This window comes from Callionymus lyra, chromosome 11 (genome assembly GCF_982586985.1).
Source record: "Callionymus lyra chromosome 11, fCalLyr1.hap1.1, whole genome shotgun sequence".
In the NCBI taxonomy this organism is placed as follows: domain Eukaryota; kingdom Metazoa; phylum Chordata; class Actinopteri; order Syngnathiformes; family Callionymidae; genus Callionymus; species Callionymus lyra.
This window is the reverse complement of record NC_141828.1, coordinates 24532298-24554318: the sequence shown is the minus strand read 5'-3', so window position 1 is coordinate 24554318 and position 22021 is coordinate 24532298. Positions and strand designations below refer to the sequence as shown.

The 22021-nt window shown below is 43.6% G+C and overlaps 2 protein-coding genes across 2 annotated transcripts in view; one reads left to right on the top strand and one right to left on the bottom strand.

Annotated features, from left to right (window-relative positions):
- The first annotated feature begins 1355 nt into the window (after positions 1-1355).
- On the top strand, positions 1356-11468 carry alox5a (arachidonate 5-lipoxygenase a). Its single transcript, XM_087802698.1, has 14 exons — positions 1356-1583; positions 4146-4344; positions 4405-4486; positions 4543-4665; positions 4739-4845; positions 5533-5705; positions 5759-5905; positions 7092-7295; positions 7355-7441; positions 8376-8554; positions 8619-8740; positions 8859-8959; positions 9883-10053; positions 10110-11468. The coding sequence occupies exons 1-14, from the start codon at positions 1434-1436 to the stop codon at positions 10287-10289; spliced, it is 2025 nt and encodes a 674-aa protein (XP_087658824.1). The 5' UTR covers positions 1356-1433; the 3' UTR covers positions 10290-11468.
- A 7570-nt stretch (positions 11469-19038) lies between these two features.
- The window catches only part of marchf8 (membrane-associated ring finger (C3HC4) 8), a 52087-nt gene continuing 49104 nt past the window's right edge, over positions 19039-22021 (bottom strand). The window contains exon 9 of the mRNA XM_087802841.1: positions 19039-21209. Coding sequence (XP_087658967.1) covers positions 20905-21209 — 305 coding nt within the window. The 3' untranslated portion in view covers positions 19039-20904. The remainder of the gene's footprint in view (positions 21210-22021) is intronic.

Below are 22021 nucleotides of genomic sequence, written 5' to 3'. Positions count from 1 at the left end.
GTCCTTAGGATGGACCAGCTTCTGCCTTATGGTGTTCATAGGCTTCAAGTGAACAGGGATCTGGTGTTTGCCGAAGATAGATTTTCTGATACTCCAGCAACCTCTCTTTCCCTTTCTCTTCCTTTTCTAGTTCTGCGTCCTTCCTCCTTTTTTTTCTTCAAAAAACCCCCACTTAGAGCTTTTCTAACCTGGTCTTGTTCTTGAATCTTACAGTCCCTCCTCGTGGGGACACTCTCACCCTGATGGTTGAGAGTTCTGATGACACCCAGTTTGTGCTGTCAGGGGTGTTCCAAGTCAAAGAGTAAGTATTGATCTGTATGTGTGGGTTTCCTGTATACCTCCACACTGAGGAAAAACATTGACACAGTGCTCTTGAATAAAGATATGGTATGTAAAAGATAATATCTATCTCTGTATCAATATTTTCTCACTCATCTACTTTGAAGCAAATACCATTTTTAGCACCTGCCAGTCAACCGATGGCTGGCCGCTGATTGGTCAGAGATTGACACATACATCACACAATGTATGTGTATTCATGAAAACACAATAACTTACTTCTTCCACTTTGCAGTTGATAGTTTGATGCCCTCAGGCCTCAGAATTCTTCCCCGGCAACCATGCATGAGTTCACCTTCTAGAAGTTTCCCTGATAAACAAAGATTCACACAAGATCATTTCCCCAGGCTATCAATAAAGTTCTATCTATCGATCGATCTAGATTCACACTAGATACTCTTTTATTGCACGTATGCTGATATTACATGTCAAAAAGTAGTGAGCAAGGGTTATTTATGTTTTTTATCTTTATCTTTAGACTTAGATTGTGTCATCTTGTTCTTTCTCTTTATGTTCTTGTTCTTATTTTATTTTGATTTATTTATTTTTTTTAATGAAAAATTGCTGTATTTTCTGTGGCTATTGGAAAAAAACAATTCCCCGAAGGAGACCTCCTGAGGGATCAATAAAGTTTACCTTACCTTACCTTATTTTCTCAAATGAATTAATTTTACACAAACATATTAAGCTATCTTTGATGCCATGATTTTTTAAAAACTAAATATAACCTTTAAAAGTGTTTGGATCATATAAATATAAATTGATATGTATTTATTTATTTTTACCCTTTATTCAAGCAGCCTAGGGATGTTCTCACGACCTCCGGTGGATCGGTCAATATCTGCCACACCTGATCTCTCTTTGAAAAGCTCTGACTCTCAGTGAGGACCAGAACTGGTGAGTGTTCAGATTACATGTCCCCCGAGAGGAAGCTGAGGGCCACCGTTATTGTTTAATAACCTGTTCTTCTCTCAGGGGTGGAGTGAACCTTTTGTTCTCCGCCTCCTCTCCTGCCGCGCTGAGGGTCACATCGGTGCAGGTTCTCAGGAGACCAGGGCTGACTCTCGGAGCTGCTTCTTCTTTCGACGGCGGTGATGCTCAGCTACACGGTGACCGTCGCCACGGGGAGCCAGTGGTTCGCGGGCACGGACGACTACGTGTACGTGACGCTGGTGGGCAGCGAGGGCTGCAGCGAGAGGAGCCTGCTGGACAAAGCGCTGTACGACGACTTCGAGAGAGGAGCGGTGAGTCAAGAAGTCACTGGTGCCTGGTTCTGGACACTGTGTTGTTCTCAGTATTATCTTGATCTTTAGAGTGTATATACTTTTTTGAGTATTGTTTTGTTTGTTTAAGCGCTTTGTGACCCTGGTCTGGAAAAACGCTATATAAATAAATATTACTTACTTACTTACTTACATAAGGTAAGGTAAGGTAAGCTACTGGAGAGGCAGCCGTCCTCGTCGGCGCCTTTATTACATGTCCTGTTCCTATCTTACCTTATTTCATCCTTATCAAGGATCATCTCCATAGTACATTTCTATTCTCCTACTAAGCTGGTGGCTGAACAAGTGCCAACACGTCAACGCATTTTTCACTTGAGTTCAGATAAAGTTATTTTTTTTATTTTTTTAGGGACAAACTTCACTTTGGTCACGTTATCTTACATTTTTTTTAAGGATTTTTTAACATCAACGTTTGATTGATGTGTGGTAATTGTGTTTTTTTGGTGAGGTGTGTGTGATGTCATCTGTGATATATGATGATATCTTAAGAAACACAGAGAGGAGGTGCCAACTACTGAACTACTGCTGTGACTGAGACAACTACATTCACTATGAATACTAGTACGCATAAAACACAGATTATATAACATAGTTCTGCTTCTATGAACCAAGCTTTACTATTGGTTAATCCTCGAGGCCTCATGTCTGAAAAAGCCAATAAACTTGCCAGTGAGCGGAATTCTGCCCATATACGGCACTATATGGGGCTATTACTGTTGGTAAAGCTTTGTAAATGCGTGAAAGCATGTGCAAATATATTCATGTATCTGTACAGTGATCCACGAATGTGTAACTCGATTAGTAAATGTGCAATTAAAACGATTGATCGACTCCAAGGAAGCTGGAGTCCAGGCACTCCCCGCCAGTGGCTCCAGGGTTGCCTTCACTGTAACTAGAGGTACTTCCCCTGTCGTCTACAGAGGACGCTCAGTTGGAGTCTCTGTATCCAATCACCTCGAAGTTTGTCATTTGAAACTTAATAAAAATAATTACATGTACTTTTAAAATGCTTTTAAATGCTTTGCAGCAACCACATCCCACTGTCTGGGTTTTGACAAGTTTCCTTAAAAGATTATTGACAACTCTTTGATTTATTTCCTCTTCCAGATTCTGCTCACTAGGTGTTTATCTAGTTTTTTCCAGGCATGTTAAACTGTCAATCAATAAATCGAGAAATGTATCTTTTCTTTACTCGTAGTACTAAATCTACTACCACTACTACTAGTACTTAAACTACTAACACTACTACAACTGAAATTACACTATTACTAGTTCTTAAACTACATCTTATACTACAAAAACTACTAGCTTCTACTACTGCTACTACTACCACTACTTTTCCTGCGACCTTTCCTGCTAATACAAGTTATACGACTACAACCACTGCTAATACCAGTACTAAAACTACTTCCACAATGATTATTATATAAACAACTACTCTACTACTAATAAGACTAATCATACAATAACTAAAACTTGTGATAATAGATAGATAGATATTATTAAAACTACAACTGCTACTTCCAGTACTAAAACTACTTCCACTACTTCTACTATGATTATTATATAAACTACTACTAAAACCTCTACTACTAATATGAATATACTAATATTCATACTATAACTAAAACGTCTAATAATAGATAGATAGATAGTATTACAACTACAACTACTACTAATTGTACTAAAACTACTATGACAACAACTAATAGTACTACAACTACTACCACTACTATTTTTTAAACTACAACTAATACTGCAAAAACGACTAGTTACTACTACTAATAAAACAACTACCATTACTAAGAAACTATTCAAACAATCAAACAACCACTATCACTACTACTACTACTACCACTACTATTCCTGGTACTTCTTCTGCTCCTACTTCTACTAGTACTAAAACTACTTCCACTACTTCTAGTACTAAAACTACTACTATTATTATTATTATTATTGTTAAAATATAAACTACTACTAATGCCACTACAACTACTTCTCCTACTAATGCTAAAACACCTGCCAATACTATTAATACCACAACCACTATTACTTGTACTTGAACTTCTACCACTACAAGGGCTTAAACTACTACTACCACTACTACTACTAAAACTACTACCACTACTTATAAAAAGTCTACCACTTCTACTTCTACTAATACCACTACCACTACTACTACTACTACTACTGCTGCTACTACTAAAACTACTACCCCTTCTACTTTTACAAAAATACAACCACTCGTGCCAAAAGTACTACAATTTCTACATAATCTACTACTAAACCACTACCACTACAATTACTACTACTACTACTGCACTAAAACAACTACTGTTCTGAACTATTAGCAGCACTGCTAAAACCACTTCCTCTTCCATTAGTACACTTGTAACAGAGGTGAAACATCAAAGTAATCGATAAAAAACTTCTCCAGAGTTGACTTGAGACCAGAAGTCGATCCGTCTGTAATAACGAAAAAAAAAATATATATAATTTCCGCTTAATCGTCTCAACAACCAGGTGGATTCATATGAAGTGCGGGTGAAGGAGGACCTGGGTCAGATCTTGATGGTGAAAATAGAGAAGAACAAGTACTGGGTGCACGACGACTGGTACTGTAGGTACATCACCGTCAAGACCCCCTCTGGTGACTATCTGGAGTTCCCCTGCTTCCGCTGGATCGTGGACAACAAGGAGGTGGTTCTGCGGGATGGACGAGGTGCTCTTGGTTTCTCTACATGTTTGTTTGTGATCGCCAGTGATTTGGTGTGTCTTTTAGCATTTCTGCCTCAGGATGACAAGCTCAGTCTGTTCAAGAAGCACAGGAGAGCCGAGCTGGAGACCAGACAGAAGACCTACAGGCAGGTCCTCCAAGTGCCCGAGGTCTGAGTCTTGTCTCACATCTGGTCTACTGCAGGTGGGCCGAGTGGCAGCCGGGGTTTCCCTTGAGCATCGACGCCAAGACCCACCAAGAGCTGCCCCGAGACATCCAGTTTGACAGTGAGAAGGGAGTGGACTTCGCCCTCAACTACACCAAAGCGTATGCCAAGGAGAAGAAAGTTGTATTAAATCAGAGGTGGTGGTTCTCAAAGATCCCCTCTTTGCTGTTCCAGGATCGAGAATCTGTTCGTGAACCAGTTCATGCACATGTTTCAGACCTCCTGGGCTGACTTTGCAGACTTTGAGAAGATCTTTGTGAGAATCAAAAACACAAACTCAGGTAAGCACAACACACAAACATCCATACACACACAAACACAAAAACACACAAACATACACAAAAACACACTATCAACGTTTCACACACAAAAACACACAAACAACCATACACACATAAAACCACTCAATCAACCATACACACACAAACAATGTACACACACAAACAAGCATACAGGCAAACACAAAAACAACCAAACAAACACATAAAAACACATACCAACCACAAAATATAGAAATAACCACCACACATAAAGGAACATGCACACAGAAGGCCACAACACATACAACAACCATAAAAAAACAAACATACACAGAACAACCACAACGCACAAAGTGACATACTGTACACACCACCAAAAAAACAACACCAACACAAAAAAGGGTTCTTACTGTACATTCACACAAATTAAACCACTCCATCACTAAAACCACCAAAACATTCTTAGGAACATACACCATAACACAAAAACAACCACAACAGAAAACCATTCAAACAACCACAACAAATTAAGGAACCAATGCAGACAAAAACAACACACAAACAATCACAACACAAAAGGAACATTAATTGAAACACATCACACAACTCCAACACATTAACAACCAATTCACATTAAGACATAGACAAACAAATAAAACAACACACAAATAACCACCTGAAGTCACCAAGTGTGTCGATTGGTCACAGAGTACGTGATGCAGCACTGGAAGGAGGATTTCTTGTTCGGCTATCAGTTCCTGAACGGCTGCAACCCTGTTGTCATCAGAAAGTGTAGCAAGATTCCTGACAAGTTTCCCGTCACACACGAGATGGTTGCACTCAGTCTGGAGAGAGAACTGACTCTGGAGCAGGAAGTTAAGGTGAGTCACTGGAGTGTTTGAGGACGGACTGGAACGTTCATGATGTGTTTCAGGCAGGAAACATCTTCATCGTGGACTTCGAGGTTCTGGAGGGCATCAGTGCGAACTGCACCGACCCGTGTACCCTTCAGTACCTGGCCTCCTCCATGTGTCTGTTCTACAGGAACCTCCAGAAGAAGATCCTCCCCATCGCCATTCAGGTCTGAGTTCTACACCTTTACTATGTTCATGACCAACATAAACACAACACAAAACAACATAAGCAACCACAGAACATAAACAAAGATGCACATCAACACTAACAACACGTACACAAACATGCAAAGAACACAAAACAACACAACTAACCACAGCACATAAAACAAACATGCACACCAACACAAACAACATTTTAAGGAATATACAAACACAAACAATATGCCAACAACACAACACATATAATAAAAAAAATGCACACAACAAAAAAACACACAACCAACCACAGCACATAACACATACATGCACAACAACACAAAAACAAACAACCAACCACAGCACATAAAACATACATGCACACCAACACTAACAACACATAAACAAACATGCACTCAACACAAAAACAACCAACCAACCACAGCACACAAACAAACATGCACACCAACACTAACAACACATAAACACACATGCACACTCTACAAAAACACATAACCAACCACAGCACATAAACAAACATGTACACCAACACTAACAACACAACCAGCCACACCACATAAAACATACATGCACACCCACACAAACAAACTGTTAAGGAATATACACACACAAACAATACACCAACACAAACAACACATACTGTAAACAAACATGCACACAAAACAACCAACCAAAACACATAATAAAAATATACACCAACACAAGAACACAGAAACAACCACATCACATAAACACAAACAAACTGGAAGAAACATACTCAAACAAACCTGAACACCAACAATATAAGTGACAAACATGTACAGCACAAAAACAAAAAACACACAGATATACTGCACACTCCAACACAAAATCATATGAAGGAACACGCACAAATAAACATGGACAACAACACAAAAACACAAAGAAAGACAACACATACAAACACACAAAATCAAACAACCTTCACAACACAAATAAAAATATACACCCCGACGCTTTACGTTTAAAACTTACTACCATACAGACACACCAAAACAACACCAAAACAACCACAACACCCACATAAACAAATATACACCCCAAGACAAGCCACAGCAACACATTAAACATGCATACAACCACAATAAATCCAACATAAAATCCAAAATAAAAACCTAAAAACAAACAAATAGAAAGAAACAAAGTTCAGTAAACATGAAGAACTTTCTTCTCCAGCTGAGTCAGACTCCTGGTCCAGACTCTCCGATCTTCCTGCCCACTGACAGCCCCCTCGACTGGCTGCTGGCCAAGATCTGGGTTCGGGGGTCAGACTTCCAGTTCCACCAGAACATCACTCACCTGCTGAGGACTCACCTGATCACTGAGCTGTTCGCCATCGCCATGTTCCGACAGCTGCCCGCCGTGCACCCTGCCTTTAAGGTGAGTGTGACCTTTGACCTCACCTCTGATTAGTCTCTTCACGTGTCAACCTGCTGCAGCTGCTCATCCCTCACGTCCGCTTCACCATCGCCATCAACACCAAAGCTCGAGAGGAGCTCATCTGCGAGTGTGGACTCTTTGACAAGGTCCTCTCCTCCTTTTTTTATTTTTACTCTCCTCCCTTCCTTCCTCTCCTCCTCCTTCTTCTTCCTCTCCGACCTTTCTTCCTCTCCTCCTCTTTCTTCTTACTCTCCTCCCTTCCTTCATCTCCTCCTCCTTCCTTCTTCCTCTCCTCCCTTCCTTTCTCCCCTCCTCTTCTCCTCTCCTTCCTTTCCCTTCTCCTCCCTTCCTTCCTCTCCTCCTCTTTCTTCATCCTCTCCTCCCATCCTTATTTTACTCCTTTTTTTTACTCTCCTCCTCCTTCCTTATTACCTTCCTCTCTTCTAGTTACTTCTTACTCTTCCCCCTTCCTTCTGCTCCTTCTCTTTCCTTCTTACTTTCCTCTATTCCTCCCTCTCCCCTTTCTTTCTCTTTCCTCACCTTCCTTCATTGTCTCCTCCTTCCTTCTTACTCTCACCCTTCCTTCCTCTCCTCTTGCTCCCTTCTTCCTCTCTTCCCTTCCTTCGCCTCCTCCTTCCTTCTCATTTTCCTTCATCATCCTTCCTCTCGTTCTCCCTTCTTTTCTTCCTTTTTATGTTCCTCCCTTCCTTCCTCCCCTCCTTCCTTCTATTCTTCGTTCTATCATTTGTCCCTTTCTTACTCTCCTGCTTCTTCCTTCTCTTTTTTCCTTCTTCCTTCTCATTTTCCTTCTTCTTGCCGTTTTCCTTTCCCCCTTCCTTCCTCTCCTCATTCTTTTTATTTACCTTCTTTCATCTCTTCTTCCTTCCTCACTTCACCCTTTTTTCTCCCTCCTTAGCTTCTATCTTTTTTCCATTTCACTGTCATCTTCCTGTTTTCCTTTATTTTAACTCATAATATTTTCTCCCCTATTCCCTCCATTCATCCTGTTGCTATCAGACCCTCTCTATCTCCTTTCTGAATCCTTGTGTCTGTCTATTCATTTGTTCTTCCATCATGAAGGCTAATGCCACAGGTGGAGGAGGCCACGTGCAGCTGATCCAGAAGAGCATGAAGACTCTGACCTTCAGGTCTCTGTGCTTCCCTGACATGATCAAGTCCCGGAACATGGAGGACAAAGACGCGCTGCCCAAATACTTCTACAGAGATGACGGCTACAAAGTGTGGGAGGCCACCAAGAAGTGAGGGGGGTGAGGGGGGTCCCGTTCTGACCGTTTAATGTTGAGTGTTTTGTTTCTCCGGCAGCTTCGTGTCGGACGTGATGCGTTTGTACTACACCAGCGACGAGACGGTGCAGCAGGACGAGGAGATCCAGGCGTTCGTCAAAGACGTGAGCAGCTTCGGGATGCAGGACTTCGACAAAAGCGGTTAGTTAGCCCGCCGGTGTTGACACCACTTCCTGTGTGTCACTGCACAGGTTAAGAAAGAGCGCATGAGCTGAGACAATATCAAGATTGCTAGAAATCAAGTGTTTTGTTTCCACAGAGTTTCCAAAATCCCTGAAGTCACGTGACGAGCTGATCGAGTATCTGACCATCATCATCTTCACGGCGTCGGCCCAACACGCCGCCGTCAACTTCGGACAAGTAAGACAGAGTTGAGAAGAAATCAAGAAAAGTGTCAACAGACAGAAACATTTTGTAAAACACAACAAGTACATCAGTTTTTTTTTTAAGACCAATCATGATTGTTTGCCCTTTGCAGGAGCCAAGTTCTAAAGCAGTATAGTTGATATCAATTATTTTGGTATTTTTCCACTGTGATCAAGATTTAATAAATACATAACTGAATACTGTATTTGCTTGGTTAGCTCGTAATGTATCACTGGCTTAAACTGATGATTAGACTCTTGATTTTGTCATTTTTCTTTCTTTTTTATAAAGATAAAATTTAAATTAAGCTTTTTTTCAGATAAACACAACACCGCATAACATAACATAAACACACAAAAACAAAAGACAAACTACCACAACACAAAATAACATACAAGGAAAAGAAACACAACACATAAAATATACACAACATATAACTTCAAAAAGCAACAAACACAAACAAAACATCCTGAAATTAAACATACAAAACATTTAGGAACATAAACACAAACACATAAGGACATACACAAACAAAACACATTAAAGATCATAGGTACACAATCACAACACCTCAACACAAACACTATCATACACGAAAAACACAAAACAACCAGAACACACAGTGTTGAGTCAGTTTTGTTTGTTGTAAAGATACTAATAATATTTTAATAATATTTCTAAAGATTTGTGTCTGAAGCAGGAAAATAATCTCAGGTGCTCATATGTTTCTAGATGGTTTAAAAGCACCGTATCGTGCAATAAACACATAAATGAATATCGAGTATGTAGTATTAACAGTTTTTATTTTAATACGATTATAGCAAGTTTATAAAGTAGTCCACATACAATAACGTAGTGGACCAAGTTCAGCCCCTAGACCAAGAGTTTGACACACAGGCTTGTCCTTATGTGTTCAGTACGACTGGTGCTCCTGGATCCCAAACGCTCCGTCCACCATGAGGAAGCCTCCCCCGACACAGAAGGGCGTGGCCGACATGAAACTGATCATGGAAACCCTCCCAGACCGCGGGCGCTCCTGCTGGCACCTGGGGGCCGTGTGGGCCCTCAGCCAGTACCAGGAGAACGAGGTGGAGAAACATCTTGTTTTCTTTGGAACGTTCCTGTCTAACACTCGTCTCCGCAGTTGTTCCTGGGAACGTATCCAGACCAGCATTTCACGGAGAAGCCGGTGAAGGAGGCCATGGAGAAGTTCAGGAAGCAGCTGGTGGACGTCACCGGAGACATCAAGAAGAGGAACGAAGGGAAGAAGATGACGTATTTCAACATGTCTCCGGACAAAATCCCGAACAGTGTCGCAGTGTGAGCTGTGAATAGTAACGTAGCATTTGTCCTCTTTTCTTTACACACTTCAAATTGAGAATTTGGATCAAGGAAGGTCGGCCCGAAATGTTTCACCCTGTAAGGGAATTTTAAAAGATTATCGCAATCTTTCAGATGTTTTTTTTTAACCTATTTTATACACATTTCAAGTATATTTTGGTGTTTAAGGTTTTATGGATTTTTCTGTGGTTTCACTGTGAGTTTTGGGTAATTGTCTTATTTTATTGTAGAAATCTGTTCCATATTAAGTATATAATCAAAGTGATGTGATCAAAAGAGATTTAAATAATTTATAGTTCATACCATATTTAATAATTTAATCGTTTAGATACAAAATAAAAAGGATTTATAACCATTTGTTTAATTTTGACATTCATGATGTTCGTAAACATTCCAGGATGAATTAGAAAAACATTTAAATCAGCAAAAAAGAGAATAATAAGCATTATTTTGCTAAAAGTTGTGTTGTAAACAAACAAAGATTAAACGTGGAGGGTCCATCTGCAGCCGGTAATTTCAGACGGAACGTAAATCCAGACAGGAAGTTGTTTCAGACAAGTTATTTTTGTAAACAGCGCCATTTTCAAATACCTGTTTGCGAGCATGTTTTTAAACTAATCTGGAACACATTCAAATGATAAACATGATTTTCATATCGAACGACAAAGTGTGATTAAATGTAATTAAACGGGGATTAGAAACAACACAACTAGTTAGTTAACAGCACTTTAAAGATACTTCTGGCAGATAATGGATGATCTAATGATACCTGCTACGTAATGTGACTTAAATAAAAAATAACATGTTTTGAAAAATATTCCACGCATGACAGGCATGTATACAGGTGTGACACGTTCCATTTTAGTTTTTTTCCATTGTTTATGTCCTGCAGCAAGGGTTACCATAAACAAGTACTTATTGTATTGCTATGAACTATTCACTCACTTGTTTATTTTTACCATTATAGAGAATCCCTCAATGTTTTAAGAAAAAATAAAAGTTTTTACGTATTGTCTCAAAATCTTAATGAGTACACTTAATGAGTGTTTATTGGTATAAAATCCTGAACAGTTTACCGAACAGACACTGGAACACTGTACACAATATCTTGTCAGTGTCATTCTTCGTATCTAAATAAAATCATGCCAATATAAGGCTAAAATATGAGACACATTCAACAGTAGTTATCATCTGATGTATTCATTTTTGCATTGCTGTGAAGATTCATTTCGACGTTAACAACACATATATATTAATGACATTATTGAAAGACACATTGGCACTCTTCATAAAACTTTATTTACATAAAACATCCAAACTAACCCAAACTATGAAATAAAAAACAAATCTCTCTGTCATCATGGTTTTCTGTCCTGCAATGAACTGGTTAGACGTGGGTTCTTCACACAGTAATTCAATGTTGTAGGACTTGTCTTTCATGGAAGTCCCCAAAGTTCTTCCTCAGAACCAGGGTCCACCATTTCCTTATTGTTGGAAGGTCAGACTGGAAGACAAATATGTATTGGAAGAACTCAATGTTTGTTTGAAAAAAACAGAGGTGAATATTTTCATTTGCACATACTGCTGTGGAGATGTATGGTGCTGCAAGGCGTACTAAAATAAACAATAAAAAAGATAAATTGGAAACAAGTTAAATGATAAACGTGTTAAGTAGAACCCAAATTTGAAAAAGTTACAACCATATCTCACTATCAGCATGAAGACTCCACAGTCAAGCCCACCAATTTGTTGTGGAGTGTGCTATATAAACATATACAAAAATATATACAGTATATTAAAAAAAGAAAGGTAAATGATAATGTGAGCTTTACCACACTTTTCTTTTGTTTCACATCAGCTGCCAGGACTTACATGTTATATTACTGCAAAGATAACAGATGAGTTTGTTAGCATTGTATGAAAAGGCACTTTTAAGTTTTAGTACTGAACACACACCAAAGAGTATTAATACTGAATACATTTTTCTGTTATTCAACATGTCTTAAAGATACACACATCCATGCAACATGCAACCATGACAGTTGTATCACCACAATACGGACAATAGTAGTGAGGTTCTGGTCTGCAGCCCACATCTGTGTATGGTATAGTCTGCCAAACATAAAAATGTAAACGGTTAGACTTTTATGATGCAGCATATGAGGAACTAACTAAAGATATACTGTACACACCTCCATGATGATTGCCTTTCTGAAGTGGCTTTGTATGTGCTGTTCCGTTTTGTCCATCCGTGCTGGTTGGAATTCGGTGACCTCTCAAAAAAGGACACTGATAGAACCCCTGAGTTATCTATCATAACCTCAGGTTCTACGAGTTGGTGCGAAGCCCTCTAACGGCTTCGCTATTGGTTTACCCCGAGGCACCGCCTCGTCTCTGAGAAAGCTTAATGAACTCGCCACCCAGCAGGGGGCAGTCCACTTCCTATAAAGGCGGGAAGCACCCGCCGCACTTTCTCCAACTGAAACTCAGCGAGAAGGGCGGCCGCTGGGCGACGAGGTTAGAGGGCTTCGCACCAACTCGTAGAACCTGAGGTTATGATAGATAACTCAGGGGTTCTACGTCATTGGTGCTCCGCCCTCTAACGGCTTCGCTATTGGTTTACCCAAAAGGCGAAGCCTGACGGGATAAATGTACCCCCAGCTGGACGCCGCTCCTGAAGCAGCTGAGCAGATATCCTCTGCTGCCACACCCCGCAAAAGAGCCACTGAGGCTGCCACACCACGGGTGGAATGTGCCCTCAGACCGCTAGGAGCGGATCCACCCGCTGCTCGGTAGGCCCGGATAATGGCCGATCTCACCCAATGAGAGAACCTCTGGGAGGAGATCGCCTCTCCCCGTCGGCATCTACCGTGACAGACAAAAAAGGGCATCAGAGCGCCTAAACACGGCCACCCGCCGCAAGTACCAGGCCAACGCCCTCACTGGACACAACAGGTGGAGACGTTCCTGACCCGGGTCTGAGTGGGGCGGCGGATGAAAGGCAAGAAGCGTGAAGGTCGTCGCCCGGAACAAGGAACTCAGAATCTTTGGGCGGAACACTGTGTTAGGACGCAAAGACACTGAAGACTCCTCGACGCCAAGATAAGACACTCAGGGCTAATGGAGAGGGCACAAAGCTCACTTGCTCTCTTCGTGGTTGTTTGTGCCAGAAGGAGCGATACCTTGAAGACAAGATATCCAGTGGGACTTGGTCAAGAGGCTCGAAGGTCGGGCCTGTGAGAGAGTCCAGTACCAACTGGAGGTCCCACTGAGGGCTGGAAGGCCTTGCAGGAGGTCGAAGCCTGCAGGCACCCCGCAAGAAACGTGCCACCAAGGGGTGGGCGCGAACCGAAGCACCCTCAAAACCGACATGCCTCGTCGCTATGGCTGATGCGAACACTCTCAGTGTCGCCACAGTCCGCCAGTTGTCCAGCAAATGTTGCAGGAAAGACAGGATAGCGGACACCAACAAGAGCTGGGGTCCAAGGACCTGTCTGAACACCAGCGGGAGAAAATCCCCCACTTTGAGGCATAAGCCTGCGTGTTGACGGGGCCCCGGGTCCGAAGTCCCGATCAACTCGTCCCGTGCAGGAGCCACACCTTGAGAGGCCGGCCCAGCACCGGGGGCGCTGTCAGAGTCCCCCTGCCTGACACAGGGCAGCGGGGCCCCAAGGGATAGCCCACGGGGCCCCGACCGCCATGCGCACCAGCTCTGGGAACCAGAGCGCCCCCGGGGGGTCTGGTGCTACTAGTATTAACCTCAGCCTCGCCCTCCGAACCAAGGGGAGAAGGAGCCGCGGAGGAGGGAAGGCGAACAGTAGACCGACCGGCCACCTCGAATGGGCTAAAGTGTCCACGCCTAGTGGGGGGCATCCGAAGCCCTGAGGGAGAACCAAAGAGCATTTGAAGTTCTCCTTGCTGGCGAAGAGGTCTGCAACCGGGTGACCGAACCGAGACCAAATCTCGCTCGCCACTGCCTCGGACAGACCCCATTCGTCCTGGACGGCCCCCCTCGACAGTCTGTCCGCTACTGCGTTCAGCTCGCCCGGTACGTGCTGAGCTCTGAGCGAAAGCAGGTGACAGTCTGCCCACAGCCGAGCCTTCTTTGCCACACTCAGAAGGGCTGGGGATCTGACTCCACCTTGGCGATTTACGTACGCCACGGTGGTGGAGCTGTCGGAAAGTACTAGGACGTTGGACTGTGACAGTTGGGGAGAGAGGTGAAGCAGGACATTGTGAATCGCCTTCAGCTCTAGCCAGTTTATGTGTCTGAGCACCGGACTGCTCCAGACCCCACTGGCATAGGCCTGACCCGAGGAGCCTCCCCAACCTGTCAGAGAAGCGTCTGTGAACACTTGAGTGTAACGAAGGACGCAACCCAATGGAACTCTCCGCCTGAGGTTGGCTAGAGAGTTCCAAAACTGGATGTCCTGCAAAACCCGAGCGGGAAGGCGCTTTCCGCCTCTTTCCCGCTTGAGGTCTAGCTTGAGACGACCAAACCATCTCTGAAGCTCCCTCATGTGCAGCAAGCCCAGCCGAACTACCGTGTGGGCTGCTGCCATGAGCCCCAGGAGGGACATAACAGTGCCTGCTGTTGTCACGTGACACCGAGCTTCCAGCAACTGTGTTGTCAGTCGGAGAATGGGCTGGATACGCATGTCCGGGAGGCGCGCGTATCCCTCCTCCGAGTTCAACAGTACCCCCAGGTAAACTAACTGTTGAACTGGAGTCAGAGCGCTCTTGCTGAGGTTCACTGTGAACCCCAGGGTGGCAATATGGCTCAACACCTTCTGTGTGTGAGCGCAACTTCCTGCCTCTGACCTGGCAAGGATCAACCAGTCGTCCAGATAGGTCAAGATCCTTACCCCACTCACTCTCAAAGGCTCCACTGCCGCTTCCATACACTTGGTGAAGGTCCTGGGTGCCAGAGAGTAGCCGAACGGGAGTCGAGTGTATTGAAAACACCCGACCCTCGAGGGCGAAACGCAAGTACTTTCGATGTCTCTTGACTATCGGAATGTGAAAGTACGCGTCGGTCAGGTCGATAGATGTCATCCAATCTCCTGGACTTATACCTGATAGCAGTTTCTTGACCGTCAACATGCGAAACGGGCGGGTAGCTATGAACTTGTTCAAATAGCTGAGGTCCAGAATGGGCCTCCAACCCCCGGTCTTCTTCACCACGAGGAAGTACCGGGAGTAAAACCCTGTCATCATCTCGGCTGCAGGGACCAGTTCTATGACCTCCTTCTGCAGCAGAGTAGACACCTCGTTTCTCAAACAGGATAATTCTCCTGCTCCGCCATACGCGTCCAGAGAATCCCTGAAAACGCGGGGGTTGACGGGCAAATTGTAGCGCATAGCCCCGCCTATTACTCCCCCCAGCCAAGTGGGTCCCAGAAGTAAAACCAGGCGACTCCAAGCCGAATAATGTTCTGTCAGAACCGCAGCCCTGGCGAACCTTGGGTAGTCCTCCGGCCCCCCCCCCCTCGAACGTCCAAGAGCGGGCCGTAGACGAAAGGGCATCACACAAGCCGCGTCTCTATCTCATGAATCCACAGAGCATGTACTCGAGTTGGATTCACTAGAACCCCCACTCTCATACATAAAATCCGGCTCTGTGGGAGAAGCGCGCAAGTGCGCGTGAGACACCTCAGATGCGCGTCGTGCGTGTTCCCTTTCCCACCCGGAAGTCTTCCCAACTCCCTGAGCACTTCTTAGTGTCACCGGAGCTGACAAAACCCGCGATGTGGAGGAATGTGCTGGAGAATTAACCGGAGCTGATGTGAGTTCTTAGGTCGCTCGTGCGTTGGCACCGCATCACTCACCAGGTCCCGTACATTCTCAAGCTCCGCTGGCGGTCCAGACCTGCTCGTCACTCGTGAGATCCGACCGCCACGCACCTCTCCAGTTGATCGACCAGACGGGGCGGAAGTTCCTCGCCCTCGCCTGGTCTCAGGACGGCGAGAAAACTGCGGCGAAAGTCTCTAATGACGCCTGTGAATACGTCACACTCACAGGCGGAAACACATGCGCACTACTAACATCTCTCAGAACGAACCACAGAAACGTCATACGTTCTCTTGTTTTATTCCAGACACATTCCCTTGAATGAATAGGGGGGGGGAGGAGCCCTCGGCCGTCGACTCTGCTGCGGCTGCTGGCTCCCCGGCTCGCGCTGCGGATCTTGGCGACGCTCACTCGTCGCACACCGCCGCTGTTGCCGATGTTGTTGGTGCTGCTGGGGTGGCTGGTCTCTGGTGACGCTTCCCCCCAGCACCAGATGATGATGATGCCGACGAACGGGATCTCCGTCTCCGCGTATCCCCGTCGCGCCTCGTCATCACGCCAAACGTGACGTCATCCATGACGTTTCTCCGCCAAACGTGACGTCATCCATGGCGGCGGGATTTTTTTGACAACGCTCATCGGCGGTCAAACCCCGTCAGCGCATGTCAACACGGAAGTGAAGTAAACACAGCTGATCAAGCCGGTCTCGTGGACATTTGCTTATCTGGAAACAAGTCACATGGTTGAGTCTGCCCTTCATTCGTGTGGACAGACTCCGTTATTACAGTCTCGGCATGACCCGGACGAAGGGGTTTAAAACCTCCTCCGAACTGTGTTCTGAGAGGAAACTCTTGCCGTCTATGAACGGCGGAGCATGTTAGCTTAGCATTAGCGGCGAAAGTCTCTAATGACGCCTGTGAATACGTCACACTCACAGGCGGAAACACATGCACACTAACACCTCTCAAGTGAACCCGTCGAGTGCTGCAGGAGGGCCATGTGGCCTGCAAGAGATACTCACCTGATCGCTCTCGCATACCTCATGGTCGACTCCATGCAGCGAGCCAGTCGTCCTCCTAGTCGACGTCTGTTCATGATCGAGGGACGACTCAGCTCGACTCATCAGGGCCCAACACGTTGGAACGTGAGCTTGTCGAGTGCAGCGCACAGGACTGCCGTGTTGTTTTCTTAAACAACACGGCAGTCCTGTGTTGATCATAATCATGATCTGAGGCGGTGTGGGTCAACAAGCCTCGAACGCTTCCTGTCACTGTCAAAAGCCGTGGGAAGCGCTCGGAAGGCCACATAATCATCACGTGTGATTTGGGCCTCTAGGCAAACGAAGCAGACATGTGTGTCTCCTCTTCAGGGAGTCTTCGTGCACACATGGTTCACTTCAATATTCATTCGCCATCATACATTCCACTGTCAGGAGCTTTCTCGCTGAGTTGAAAAAGGAGAAAGTGCGGCGGGTGCTTCCCGCCTTTATAGGAAGTGGACTGCCCCCTGCTGGGTGGCGAGTTCATTAAGCTTTCTCAGAGACAAGGCGGTGCCTCGGGGTAAACCAATAGCGAAGCCGTTAGAGGGCGGAGCACCAATGACGTAGAACAACACTTGCATTTCTCAATGGTCATTTGGCTGTTCTACATCTGTATTGAGATGTGTAACTGAAGGGATTTAAAGATAATAAACAAAGACGATTCAAATTAGGAAAATTAAAAAAAACGTACAACAGTAAATAAGTAAGTAATTAGTATTTGTAGAGCGCTTTTCTAGACCAGGGTCACACACAATGAAGTTATAATAATTACTAACTTTTCATCTATGCTTATTTGCCCTGTGTATACATAATGGTATATATATATATATATATATATATATACAGTATATACATTGCTTGAACCTCAATTGCTCTACAAATAATAATAACTCACTTACGTACTAATTAATAAACAAAAACAATGTTGTCAGCCTAAATTTCGGCCACTTCAGGAATTGGCCACGCCCCAGTCGTCATCTAAGCCCACTTCCCGTCTGACGTCGGTCCGATTCCTCTGCCACTGCAGCTGGATATACTTGGGCTAAACGCTACGGATGTAAAGTGACATCACAATGAGAGTCATTTCACCTGGAATTTCAAAATAAAAACTCCCATCTTAATAAAAACTTCTTAATGGACAGACTAAAATAAGTCGTTTAGTGTTTGGGAATTATCATTGACAATATACATTAAAGAACAGAGACCACTGCCCACATGATATCAAGGCTATTTATACAAGGATTTGATTAGTTGAATAATGTGTTGAATATTAACATCTTGATGATTGATTATAGGAAGATAAACACCTTTGTTTCTTGTTCCTTCTACTGATTAAACATTGTAATTGCCAGTTATTGCAAAGAGTTAAATTCCTGAAACTTACATTGAGCACTTGTGGAATGGAAACAAATGCAACTGTCGTCTCTCACCCACTGTTGTAAAGACTTTTTTTTAAATCAATAAATATGTCAAAGCAATCAATATATTAAATGTTGAATGAATGAAGTCAATATATAGATTTTTTTAATGCAAGATTTTTTTAGAGTTTGATATTTAATTCCAATAATAATAAAACAAAGCTTTCAATACAGAAATTATGAATCCAAATTTTTCCGAAAAGAATGAAATGCTTTAAAAAAAAAAATTAAATTGAATTTCGAATTTTTAAATATAACCATTCAATACTCTGATATCACTGATATACTTATAGAATTTGTTGAATGTTTAAGGAAGAAAAACAAATAAGCATTTAAGGAATGGAAATTAATGCAACCACCGTCTCATGCACTGCTGTAAAAAAGTTTGCGAGCGAATATTCTTTAACGATAAGTCGTGGAACATACGTTTTTTGAAGATCAGGACGGAAACATTGACTCTTCAAAAGTGTAAAAAAACAAAACAATAAAAGTAACTTAAGTTTTATTTGGTCTTTTTTTTTAAACTCTACACACTCATGAGAAACAAAACATCCATTTTTATTTAATTTTAAAAACATAAGTACTTTGACCAAAGATTTTTTTTTTTTTTTTTTTTAAACATTTCTACTCCAAATAAACGTCACAGACAGACTGTTGGAATGATGTCGGAACAGTCGTGGTCGAGTCCAGTCGGCGCAAAACAAACTTTTATGCAATTTACACTTTTCCCAGTTAGATTTTTGAACCAGTGAACAAAAACAAAAAGTGTAGATGAGACAAAAAAAATAACCCAGCTTCCAGAAAAGAAGAAACAAACAAAAAAAAAAGGAGCCAGCTCCTTCTGATGGTCACGAGTCAACACACTCTGAAACACAATCTAGTGCAACAAAATGACATCTGGGAAGTATAAGTGGCATAAAACTAGTTAAAACGTTATATTTAAATAAATAGAAGACGAGAACGGAGAAGACCAGAGTACCCGGAGGAGACCTTGGTTGGACGTTGACACACAACTAGAGAATAGAACGACAACAAAAGGGTAATTGCACTTTTTTTCATCTGTCTAATTGCACAGAGCCCTCCAGGGATCAGTTCTGGGCTCATGTAAGAAGATCCTCGACAGACAACGACCGGTCGGCGGATGTTGTTTATTGCTGTCGAGCATGTGAAGTTGTCGCCCACGGACACACACACTTGTGTATCAAAGACTGGCTCTTTTAAAAATGTGTGTTGCTCATGAGAAGCAGCGGCCGAGGAGTTTCTCCTCCTGGGCCGAAGTAAAAACTGCACATGGAGTATATCACACTATAAATACTGTTGAGGAACACACACGTCGCCCAAAGACACGGAAAAGATCCTGAAACTTTCCAGTTGACAGTAAAAAACTTTTTTTTCTTTGTCATTTTTAGTCATTTTTCTTTAAAAAAAAAGTTACATTCGCAAAGTCCGAAGTCCTCGTCTGAACTTCCACGTGTCGTGTCCACTTCCTTTTTGTCATCCAAAGCAGAGTGTGTGTCTGTATGTGTGTTTGTGACGGTGTGTGTGACTCCTTTGTCTGCGTTTGCACATGTGTATCGGTTTTTGCACACGTGTATGTGATTACGTGTGTATCTGTCTGGTGTCCATGTGTGTGTGTGTGTGTGTGGATGGACAAGTGTTTATGTTTGTGTGTGTGTGTGTGTCGGTATGTTTGCATTGATACGCAACTGTGTGTGTATTTGCATGTGTGTGCGTGTGTTTTTCTGTTTGTGTGTGGATTTGTGGGCATCTGCCTGTGTGTCTGTGTACACGTGTGTGTGTGTGTGTGTGTGTGGATGGACAAGTGTTTCTGTTTGTGTGTGTGTGTGTGTCGGTATGTTTGCATTGATACGCAACTGTGTGTGTATTTGCATGTGTGTGCGTGTGTTTTTCTGTTTGTGTGTGGATTTGTGGGCATCTGCCTGTGTGTCTGTGTGTGTGTGTGTCTGTGTGTGTGTGTGTGTATCTGCCTGTATGTGTGTGTGGACAAAAAACACATTTTAGGCACAGAAAAGCAAAACAAGAAACAGGAAGTGATGTAAGTGCAGCTCAACAACAAAACTCAAGGTGATCAAACAGAAACAATAATTCACTTCAGTGATTTAAGTCATCAGAGCTGTGATTGGTCGACAAGTGAACCGTGAGTGAGGACGTCTGTCTTGCTTCTCTCGTGCTTGAAATGTGTTTTTGGTAAATGTTTCATAAATAGAAGGAGCAGCGTCTCCTCATGATGACATCATCAAGAGTGTCGGGTCACGTGACGTGTCAGACTTGGATGAGTTTAAAAACCCAGTTCTTGTCTCGTCCTCCTTTGACCACCGGATGGCGCTAAGTCACACGTGCAGCACCTCCATACTGTAGTCCTCGGTCTCCGTGTACTGGGAGGAGTGAGTGTCCGACTGGGTCGGCATCAGCGCCTCCTTGTTGTCCAGGCTGGGCTCGATGAGCGGCGGCTTCTCCAGCAGCAGCTTTTTACACGTCTCGGGTCGGTTCTGGACGTAGATGACCCGGTTGTAGGCCTTGAGCCGCCGCCACAGGTGGATGTAGACCTTGCACTGGACGTACATGAAGACCAGCCCGCCAGTGAAGCCGATGGCCACGACAACCAGTTTGGTCCAGAAAGGCCACTCCAGGATCCCTGAGGAGAGAGAAGAGATGAGTGAAGTGAGAGAAGGAGGAGAATGAAGGGAGGAAGTGAAGGACGAGTGGAGGAGAGTTGAAGAAGAACAGATGATGTGAACATGTGTCTGATATTTACACTACATCACAATCTCTTGTGTGCGAGTCTCTGTGTGTGTGTAGTTGTGTATCTGTGTGAGTCTTTCTCCGTATGTGTGTGTGTGAGTCTTTCTCCGTGTGTGTGTGTGTGTGAGTCTTTCTCCGTGTGTGTGTGTGTGTGAGTCTTTCTCCGTGTGTGTGTGTGTGTGTGTGTGTCTGCACGTCTCTCTATGTGTGTGTGGTTCTGTGTGTGCGTGTATCCGTCTGTCGCTTTGTTTGTGTATCTGTGTCTGTAAGTGTGTGTGTCTATGCATCTATGTGTGTGTGGGTCTGTGTGTGCGTGTATCTGTCTGTCGCTCCTTTTGTGTATCTGTACGCATGTGTGTCTATGTATCTATGTGTGTGTCTGTGTCTCTGCGTGTGTCTCTATACATGTGTGGGTCTGTGTGTGCGTGTACCCGTCTGTCACTCCGTTTGTGTATCTGTGTCTGTACGTGTGTGTGTCTATGTATCTATGTGTGTGTCTGTGTCTCTGCGTGTCTCTCTATGCATGTGTGGGTCTGTGTGTGTGTGTCCGTCTGTCGCTCTGTTTGTGTGTGTGTGTTAGCTATGAGAGATATTTTGCTAAGGTTGACTTGCATGTTTGTGTGACAGCATATTGATGTGTTCTTACAACTGTACAAACAGTGTGTGACAGTGTGTCTCTGATTGTGTGTGACTTTGTGCGTTTAA